Raw genomic sequence first — 10,150 nt, forward strand, 5'->3', positions numbered from 1 at the left:
GTGAACGTCGTCATCAGGAACGTGCACTTTAAAATGGGGCGGAGGCAGGCGACGGCTGCGAGTGAGCCGAACCGATCGAAACGTGCGGCTCCGCATGACTAGGGTTGGAGCTTTTCCTGCCACCAACTCACCAAGTTGGCAAGCTGGAACATTCAAGTAGCGCTTTCTGTACCGAACGCGCATAGCCACAGCTAGGAGAATCGCAACAAGCTCATGATCATGACTGGAAGCAACTTGTGGGAGGCCTCACCTCATCAGTCACCAGCTTGACTGACATGAACTGGACCCAAATGCAGCCAAAACATCAGGACTTGTACTGTCTGGTCTTCCAAGAGTGAAATACACACAAGGATTTTTGCCCACCATCTTTGAAAACAGCTTCAACAGGGTTACATATGCTAGAACTAACTAGCAAAAAAAAAACCGGAGCAACAATTTTGAGGCCTTTTCATGAAGAAAAAAAGAGAGAGAGCTTGCAGACAAAAGCAAGCATCTCCACTGATTAATCTCCTTTCCAGAAGCTAGGGACCCCCGTGGTACAATATTCCCTCTTTTGTTGGTGCTATACCAAACCTCTCTTCCACCACACTCCCAACACTTCCAGAGGAAGAACAAAAAAACAACTCAAGGTCGTCAGTAGAAGAAGCTAATGACCAAAGCTTACGGCCTCACAATGTCACAGGCAAGCCGTAGTTGTGGAAGGACCGTATCACGCCGCCGTGACTTGCCGTCACTATCACCATGTTCCAGGCAGCCGATATCGCCGAGAGACAGTCAGCCAGCCGGGGGCCATTCACAGGTTTCGCCGAAGTGAGCTTCTCCTCTGGCCACGTCACAGACCCCCTCATACCATCTGCGAAGAACCATGTCCCAGGGGAACGGCTCTCTCCTCCATGACGGCGTAAAGCCGACGCGCTGACAGATTTCTCGGGCAAGCGGGACGGCTTGACATGCCTGTCTCGATGCACCCCCGGCCATGGTACCGCGGTTGTCACGTCCTTGGAGAAGAACATTTCGCATGATTGAACCGATTTGGCTTCGCCTTTCTGTGAGGCGCCGCTTGAGTTGTCAAAATTCCATATGTAGACATTGGAGTCCATGCCGGTGGATATAAGATATCTGCCATCTGATGTTAGCGATGGTGATGAAAGAGCCTTCGACTTCCAAGGCCCTGCATCGTAAAGTACAAAGGATGGTGTTAGGATCACTGAGGTCATGGAACGTAAACATGTGAAAATGGCAACTTTCTAAGCCAATGAAGGATGGAAACTTCTGCAAAAATATACGTGCCTTTAAACTTTTGGACTATATCAGCACCATCAGCAACTCGAATCTTGGAATCTGTTGAGGTAACTAGGAATCTAGGGGAATCACTTGTACATAACTGCGAAGTGCCAATCACAAATTAGTTTATCGGCATAATAATTACTTCCAAATATACTACCAGTAGAGAATATCATGGCAGATATCACACCTGCAGACTCTTGATCCGATTGGCAGCAGATTTCTTTTTCCCTTGCATAAACAATTCTTTGTCTAGTTGGATGTCTTCACCTACAGAAACGAACTGCTCAGCTGAGAGTACTATAATATATCATTATTAAGAGACATGCAAAGTAACAAAAACCACATGGATGGTAAGTGCTGACTTCTATGTACCTGATTGATCGTAGAAGCGACAAACTCCTCCAGTCGTGCCAACAACAAAATTCTGATTTACAAAAGCATGAATTAGTATTAAGTAATGCAAAATAATCTGCAATAACATTTTGATCAGATCCAAACCTTTCCATCTGGTTGGTAACTGACAGCAGATATGACATTCCTGGTATCAGCCCAGTTGACGACCCGCTTGTCTAGAACATCCCAAATGCGAACTTTACCATCTATTGAACCACTGATGAAGTATCTTTCGTCAGTAGGATTGAACTGAACGCACGTCACTGTTGGCAATTTCAAAGGAAAGTCAAGTTCTTATCCACGGAAATATTGAAACTGCAATGGCTCAAAATTTGGAGTATACGATAAGACTCTTTGTCACTAAAACAACAAAACCAGTAGAACAATGTAAGAAGTCAACAATGGGCAAGGCACTAGGCCATCAAAAGCACACAACAGTTGGTTTATGATATTTCTGCTTACCGTAGTCTTTGTGTCTGAATACTCCAAGACAAACATCTGAGCCAACTTTCCACAACCTGACTGTCTTATCTTTTGATGAGGTCAACAGACACTGCAGTCAAAACCAAGCCAATGAAGGTAAGCAATTAAGCAAATGTAACAAAAGATAATAATCTAAGAGTATGTTCATGATACATGAAAACATATTAACAGACAATCATGGTATTTCAGTCCAAAATGTAGGTTGAGTATGAGCATGAGTAATGTGATAGCTCTAGAGAACCAAACGAGAAACTTACATCTGAATTCGACCATGTCATATCCAGGACATCACCTGTATGGCCATGTAATTCATGTAGTGGGCTCTCTGTAATGTGAAAACCCTTGCTTGGCATAACTGCAAGTGCACGGCCCTGCCCCTCTGCTAGCTTCGGCTTAAGGATTTTAATTTTCTCTACATGCTCATGAGGGTAGTTTTCTCCCCCATACATTTTAGAATGTGCATCCACTTCTGTAATCTGCCATATTCTCACAACACAGTCCTCACCACCACTTGCTAAATACCAGCCAGACGGACTAAACTTCATCACTCTAATTAAACCGTTGTGAGCCCGGATTTCTTGACCCATATAGACGGCAGAGAATTCCGCATTCTTCTTCTTTCGGTGCTGAACTTTTGTTCTAGATGGTATACTTGTCGTGCAGCTTTTTACATGGACATCAGTCTTGCACATTCCACCGAAACTCCTCTTCTTCATCAAGTTTTTGCACAAGCTTTTGATATCCTTTTTCTTTCCACCAATAGCCTCTTTTGCCTCTGTTGCCAGGGCAGGACTCTGACAATATGCTCTTCGTAATAACTTTTGAACAGATCGAGAAACGCCAACTAAGCTTTCAAACTCCAGAAGAGACAACACCTTATCTGTTGCAACATCCTTGAGAAAGCTAGTTAGTCCGTCATGCCCGCCATTATGAACCACATATCTCTTTCCACTATCCAGATCCCTTATGCAGCAGGCGGCATCAAATGCTGATTCATTCTCAGGTATAGATGAACCCAAAGAAGAGACGTCGCTCATAACAGTCCTTTCCTGCAAGTCAGCACAAGTGTCAGCACTTGTTATCTCTGCCTGGCATTGAGGAAGATCAACTTTAGTGGAACCTAAGTCATCCAATCCCATTCCCTCCAGAAATCTTTGCCGCCTTTCTTTAACACTCATTGGCTCGTTTGCCCAAATGTCGTACTCGAATTCCCTTGGTGCCAATCCTTCGCCACTCGTACTACAATCATCTGATGATGAAGGCTCCCTTGCTGAACTAATATCATCAAATGCATCGAAGAAGATATCATCCCTGTCTGAGTTGGATCTTGGCATATCGCACTAAATCTCTTCTAGATTGAGAAAACAATCGGCCCAGAGGTCTTGTCGACCAGTGTGAAAGGTGAGTAGTGATCAAAATGTCATCTGCAATTGACAACGCAAATGTCAGGCTGGTGACATGGAATAGAGCAGCCGAGAACATGAGAAAAACATGTAGTACAGTGGAAATGAACTGAACGCAAAAGAAATGATTGAGTGCCCGATATGTCAAGTAATTGTCCAGTGATTGCTGACCAACTTTATCAGTTATATTCTTGCCCAAAATCGCACATTTTTATTTATCACATTTGAGTACAATTAGATAACCAGTTCAATTATTACATGAAACTAGCGACGGTATAACAGCAACAATCATAATATCCAGACTTGTACAGGTACAAGGAAATGCTCATGACAGGCACTAATATGCAAGTGGGCAAAGTGAGAGGTCCTGCAGCCAACAGAGGAGCAAAGAAATGCCCCCACTCCTACATGATAATAATCCAAGGAAACAAGTGAGGAGGCCTTGGACAACACAACTGAAAATAACGAATCGCGCAATCAGCAAGCAGCATTGCAGATCAACTGGTTATCCATCAAGAAACTACGTACTCCCTCCGTAAACTAATATAAGAGCGTTTAGAATACTAAAATAGTGATCTAAACGCTCTTATATTAGTTTACAGAGGGAGTACTACGTACCATAGGCCAGATGCAAGGAAAAACACAAGCATAGCCGCACAGGCTCTTCCTCTTACTTAAAAATAAAATCGCAAAGCACCGGAGTCCTGCTCACCAACAAGGCAACAGCTCACCAACACAACGCTGCCAAACCGTACCCACGTTGGGCATCCCGCCGCGCCGGCAGAGGAAGCAGGCGACCAACCCACACGGGCAGGCGGCGGAGGCCACAAAGCAGGGGAGGCGGCATGGCGCGCAGATCCCGAGGGGAAGCAAGCAAGCAACAGCTAGAAACAGCGCAGAAAGGCTAAAGAGACAAAAGTAAAAAAGAAGGGCCATAGGAGAGGAGAGGAGAGGAGAGGAGGACGGCACGTAAAAACAGCTGCTACACACACCGTGTACTTTGGCTGCTGCGTGCCACCGGCGGGGGCCCAGCGACGTGCGCTGCCGCCGCGCGCTGGCTGTTCTATTTTAACGCCTACCACTAGCACTGCGCCGACGGCCGGACGGGCTCGGGCGTAGGCGCGTGGCTGGCCGGCCATTAAAGACGCGTCTTTACGCTGCTCTCATCAATCAAAGGGAGAAAGATGCGGCAGCGATCTTTCGTTTTTGATTGATTTGGAGGGCTTCTTTGGTTCCTGTGCACAAATGAAACGAATTTATTTTCGGCGCCTCCCCTTCGTCTTAAACTCTTAATCCTTCTGATGAAAAGGACGAAGAATTTAACTATGCCGACACAGATTCCGAACGTTACCAGTGCCGGCTCGGTTGAGTACAAATACTAACTGGAAGGCACAATAGTGAATGCGATGTGAATGAAAACGTATCGTCTGGAGTGATCTCAACAGCACGGCGCCATTCAACGGGGATAATCTGATCGCACTGGTGTTGAATCGGGTACCACTACTAGAATGTGAGAAAAGCAACGCTCGTCCGTTTCAAAATGACAAAAACACACCCAAAAAAAGCCCCTTTCCTGAAATAAACGTTCCAAGCTTCTGGTGATTACTAGCGCTTGATCGCAACTCGATGAACAAAATTTCCAGTTAAATCCCAGGCGGCCTAGACAAAACGAGGGCTAAAATCCAAAGTTTTGGAAGAAAAGAAAGCGAAGTAGTACTACCGAGGCCCCAAAAATAACGAAGCATAACCCACTGCCCACGAACTGTTCCATTCAAACAGGAACGGCCACAGAGGAGGAGAGGGAGATACTCCGTATAGCAAATCACTGTTGCATTCCAGCAACCAAACCATACGGATCGGCCCCCCAGAGGAAAGACAAACAGAAAGGAATCCGAATCTCGTCACCTTCTCCGCGCGCGTGAGGTCCCCGGACAAGGCCGGCGAGGAGAATCGATCGGTTCTCCACGGCGTCGCCTCCGCCCTCCGGCCGCCGTGAAGGCCTCCCGCGCCCAGCCGCGCGCTGCTGCTGCTCCCGGGGCGGGCGGCGGAGGGTTCGAGGGGGGACAGACAGAGGGGAGAGGAATGAGGACTCGTTCCGGTTGGAGCTTGGGATTGGGGTTCTTGGACTCTTCCGCTCCTTCACTTCCGTGCGCTCCCTCCCTCCCTCCCTCCCTCCCTCCGTCTTTGTACGTACCTTGTGGCCTTGGTTTCCTAGGCGGTCGAGTTGTTCCCTTGTAAATAAATCGAGCTGTAACGCTAAATCCCGACGCGGTCCGCCTTTTATCATCGGTCGCATCGCATTCTCCGGCCCGGTGCTCGGCCGGTCTTTCCCCCCCTCTTCTTCTGATTCTTGATTGGCTGCTGCTGCGTGTCCGACGGCATGGAAACCTACGGAATTTTCGGTGGGATTGCTGCCAGTTTCCAAACAAAAGTTTCGAAATGTGCAGTGATTTTCGGGGTTTAATTTGGTCCCGTCGACTTTGAAATAGGAGTAACTTGTAATTTTGGGTCCTTCTGACGACAGGTATGTTGTCGTGGAAGTGAGGCGTTTTTTATGTTGTCATACTAGTACTTCTTTCGATTTTCTTGATATTGCTTCCTACTTCCTCTGTTTTTTAAAATATAAGGCTATTGGTTTTTGTAAAAAAGTCAAAATTTTCTATGTTCAATCGAGTTTATAGCAAAAATATATCAAAGTCTACAATAGTATTGTGGTGAGAAATTGGCTAAAGTTAGAGAACTTCAACTTTTCAGAACATTAATACACCTTATATTTGAAACAGATGAACTATATTCAGATGCGATTTAGTTTACTCCCTCCTTCCATGTATATAGGGCCTAATGTGTTTTTGAGACTAACTTTGACAACATGTTAGAGCAATAATATATGACATGCAAGTTACACAAAGCACATCATCAAATTCGTACATGAAAGGAGCTTCTAATGATATAATTTTCACATTATACATCTCATATATTATTAATCTTATCAATAGTCAAAGGCAACCTCGAAAAATGTATTAGGCCCTATATATATGGAAGGAGGGAGTAGTTTTTTTTTTCCGGGGAGATGCCGTTTAGTTTACGCATGAGCTACTATACATTTGTTTGGTTTGGGGTAACCCGCGAGTTGACAATAAAGGAATGGTAAGAAAAAAACTGACTTGAGGAGAAACATAAAAATTTCACATCAATGGTGTCATCAAATACTTTAGGTTTCAATGAAACGCACTGATATGGCATTTAATATCGGTCTATCGATGTACTTTTTTGCCTTCAAATTTAAATCTCGAGATCAGAAATGAACTTATGAAAAATCCAAATAACCGTAATGTGCCTGCGGTAGGGACAGAGGACCAAATTGCTTATTTCTTATTTATTACACATATCCGAGCAGCTAAAAAAGCTCAATAAAGCGACCATTCCTCGGAATGCAAAATAAAGAGGCAAAAGAAATTTAACCACAAATATATTTTTACATAAATTCAGAATGCAGACTCAAGAGACAATAGTTGACATTTTTCAGGAAATTACAAAATGATCCCAGTCTCCTTGAACTCGAATTATTTTTGGAAATGATTACGGACTCCTTGGAGCCGTGTTTTTTCTTCATAAATCCGTAAACACACTCCCTAAAATTAAGAGTGTGGTTTTCAATTATTTCCGAAAATACCAAGCTCTAATACACCCGGGTGCACTTCATTATTTAGGCCATCCAACATATCTTCCACATGTGATCTCTCTATACACTATACATAGTATACATTAGAGAAAGAGATGGAGACCTACCTAATTGGCGTCACTTGTCGAACACATCCCGGTTCTTCGCACGCGTCTAGACAAACAACCCATGCGTTCGCTCTCATGGCAACAGTTGTTGAGTTGCAACAAGTGCCATAGAACTATGGATAAAGGGGCAGCGGGACAGTGATGCATGTGAGTTGGGTTGGGGGGGTGATGGAGCTATGAGCTAGTGGCCTCGATTATTTTAGCATATATCGATCTCCTCCTCCAATTGGATGGAGGCTTTTCTTCAGATAACCCACTCACCACCATGCTTCTTTCCAACGGAAGCCTGATTCGACTTTTAGACCTTCTGATCGTAGAACAATACGCACTTTGTGGACTGATCTTCCGCGTTCACATGTTGGGTAGGGGTAGGGGTGCGCGCATCGCATGTACTGCTAGTGCTAGTTCACGGGGAGAAAATGGACGGTGTGGCTTGGAAAGAAGAAGGAAAATGGCCGGTGGTACAGCGTTTTCCTTTGCTGATATGACGTGGACCTAATGCTTGGACCGGGTATAATAATCTTGGTTGTAGATAGATAGAAAATTGATTTAGCGGCGAAAATGTTCCAGCCTACAGGTTAACGGATCTAATCTGTCAAACTTAGCTTGCATAATTTATGGCTAACAGGTAACAGCTTGTATATCTGTGCTGTGCTGGACAAGTTGCTCCTGTTTCTTCTACTCTGGTTTCCGCGGGGCTGTGCCATTTCGTTGACGAGCACGTATTATTAGCACTTGTAATTATTTTTACTTTTCTCGCTAGAAAGGTCGATGAAGTTGATAACTAAAGAAGAGAAAGCATTCCTGTTCAAAAAAAAAAAAAGAAGAGAAAGCACTAGATGCACGACTTTTTCCAGAGAATATATGAATGTTTTCTGGCTGTCGAGTCTTGACAGAGAAATGCAGTCAAGCTGCCTCTGCGCACATAGCTGAACGCTTCTCGGATCTGAGCGTCAGAACCAAGATACTGTAGCAGCTAATTAAGCGCTCGGAGAAAAGAAAGAAAACTAAGAGGTGCAGATAATCATGGTGCTGTGCACGGCAGTTAGCTCTGAATGAACTCTGAAGCGAAGATATCACTGATCCAGAGTTTTGTTTTCAGAATATGCCAAAGGACCGGACAGACACGGACAGGCAACAAGTAGTAGAGTACTGAAACAAGCAAGGAACAAACTTTGCAATGCACAAGAGCATCAAACAAGCGCGGAATTTAAGGCTCTGTACGTTGGTCAGGGATGGGCACGCACCTAATTAAGCTTCTGCAGGGGAGTTATTCCATCCAGAGTTGCCAGAGAGCAGAAGCGACGGACCTGCAGTGATGTTTTGGGAGGATGTTTCAGGTTCAGGAAGCAAGGCTAATGCTCATTAGTGGGAGCAGTTTGTCTAGGACGAAGGTGGTGAAGAAGAAGAAGCAGGCCTTAATGCGGCCATTTGTAGGCAAGGATTAGGCTAAGGGCGACAAACAAAATACTATACTAGTAGCAAGTTGTAGCACTAGTACTGTTACCCAAGCAGCAGCAATGTCAAACACTTTGGCGCATTCGCTCGCTGTGAAGTCAGACAAGACGCTGGATCAACTCCAAACAGCAGGGAGATTACACAAAGCAGAAGCATGTGGCTCTCAGCTCGCCCCGTCTAATCCCAACCCGGGGTTAGGTAAGATTCCGCAAGCTTTGACATGGATCCCCTCGCCCTCGCAATAATTTCCAAAAGTGCAGGTCGCCAGATGGATGCCGGCTTTGTTTAACCAGCCGCGTGCTGCCGTGCCATGGTTATTATGCTCCACGTCCGGCGCCAAACCTCGCGCGGCATGGATTATTTACGTGTCCGTGTCCATGTGGCCGGCGAGCTTTTTTTTTTTCAAGAGTACGCCTAGACGTACCATAACTTAGAAGGCAAAATTGTAAGTATAAGAAGACCACCGTTCATTGCGAACAACGAGCGTAGCACAAACACCACACACGGGCACTGACGGCCATACAACACTACAAAGCACAAGCGCCTGCCTAACAGATAACAACACCGCGTCTCAACCCACACCAAGCAACTCCGAAGACCAACTGCTCCCACATTACTTCGCTTGTCGACGCACCATACACCCTGAATGCCGAAGAGGAGGTGGCAGGTAAATGGCAGGACTTGCTCCGATATGAGGAAAACACCGTCTTGGATGCACCGGTCATGGTCGTGCATAGCGCTGCCGGATATCAGAATAGGACCACGGCAACCACCGGAGAAGAGCAACGAGGAACGAAGCCGTGTCTCCAAACACGATGCTCCCAACAAAAAAGCGACGTCAAGTACGCCGCCATCGTGCCGATCCGACTGAATCAAGGCTTTCGCCCGGAGACAACAACCAACTCCACCCGAGCGAGGAAAATGTCGAAACACCTCGGCGACGCCTCCAAGGAGGGGGACGACACCCACAGGCGCCATCGCCGCCGGCCCGGCAAGAGCTGTGCAAGGTTTTCATCCGGTCATCGCACATCTCCACACCTCAAAGGAATTGGGCAGCACCGTCCAGGACGCTACGCACCGCCGCCACCGCAACGCCTCGCCATTGAAGCTGCATAGCCAAAGACCGCCGACAGACCGCACAGCAAGGATAAGCGCCGCCCACCAAACACCAAACCTGGCCGAGGAACCACAACCGCCAACTCCTCCAGCAAGGGCTAGAACCGCCACCAAAGTCTATCATCTGCTCCAAAAGTGACAGACTTTCGCCGATCCCACACCTAGCCGCGGCCAACTCCCACACCGGCACCACCGGGAGACCGCCGCCGCCCGCCACACAG

At 46.3% G+C, this 10,150-nt stretch overlaps 1 protein-coding gene across 3 annotated transcripts; it reads right to left on the reverse strand.

Annotated features, from left to right (window-relative positions):
* Positions 1-291: 291 nt before the first annotated feature.
* On the reverse strand, positions 292-8,754 carry LOC109757281 (uncharacterized). Of its 3 annotated transcripts, none has more exons than XM_020316105.4 (8): positions 8,603-8,754; positions 2,421-3,587; positions 2,143-2,233; positions 1,786-1,943; positions 1,660-1,711; positions 1,475-1,554; positions 1,291-1,384; positions 292-1,171 (listed from the first exon to the last, which is right to left on the reverse strand). In XM_020316105.4, the coding sequence occupies exons 2-8, from the start codon at positions 3,495-3,497 to the stop codon at positions 669-671; spliced, it is 2,055 nt and encodes a 684-aa protein (XP_020171694.1). In that variant the 5' UTR covers positions 3,498-3,587; positions 8,603-8,754; the 3' UTR covers positions 292-668. The 3 variants fall into 3 exon arrangements, with proteins under 3 accessions (XP_020171694.1, XP_020171693.1, XP_073364722.1); XM_020316104.4 differs by lacking the exon at positions 8,603-8,754 and adding an exon at positions 5,472-5,813; XM_073508621.1 differs by lacking the exon at positions 8,603-8,754 and adding an exon at positions 4,279-4,299.
* Positions 8,755-10,150: the final 1,396 nt, after the last annotated feature.

This window comes from Aegilops tauschii, chromosome 2 (genome assembly GCF_002575655.3).
Source record: "Aegilops tauschii subsp. strangulata cultivar AL8/78 chromosome 2, Aet v6.0, whole genome shotgun sequence".
NCBI lineage: Eukaryota > Viridiplantae > Streptophyta > Magnoliopsida > Poales > Poaceae > Aegilops > Aegilops tauschii.

Excerpts from the sequence above, each read along its gene's own strand:
- LOC109757281 (XM_020316105.4), bottom strand. The coding sequence starts at position 3,497 with ATGCCAAGATCCAACTCAGACAGGGATGATATCTTCTTCGATGCATTT. Across the intron at positions 1,712-1,785 it reads GTTACCAACCAGATGGAAAG|AATTTTGTTGTTGGCACGAC; the intron begins GTTTGGATCTGA and ends TTTGTAAATCAG. Across the intron at positions 1,555-1,659 it reads TCGCTTCTACGATCAATCAG|GTGAAGACATCCAACTAGAC; the intron begins GTACATAGAAGT and ends TCGTTTCTGTAG.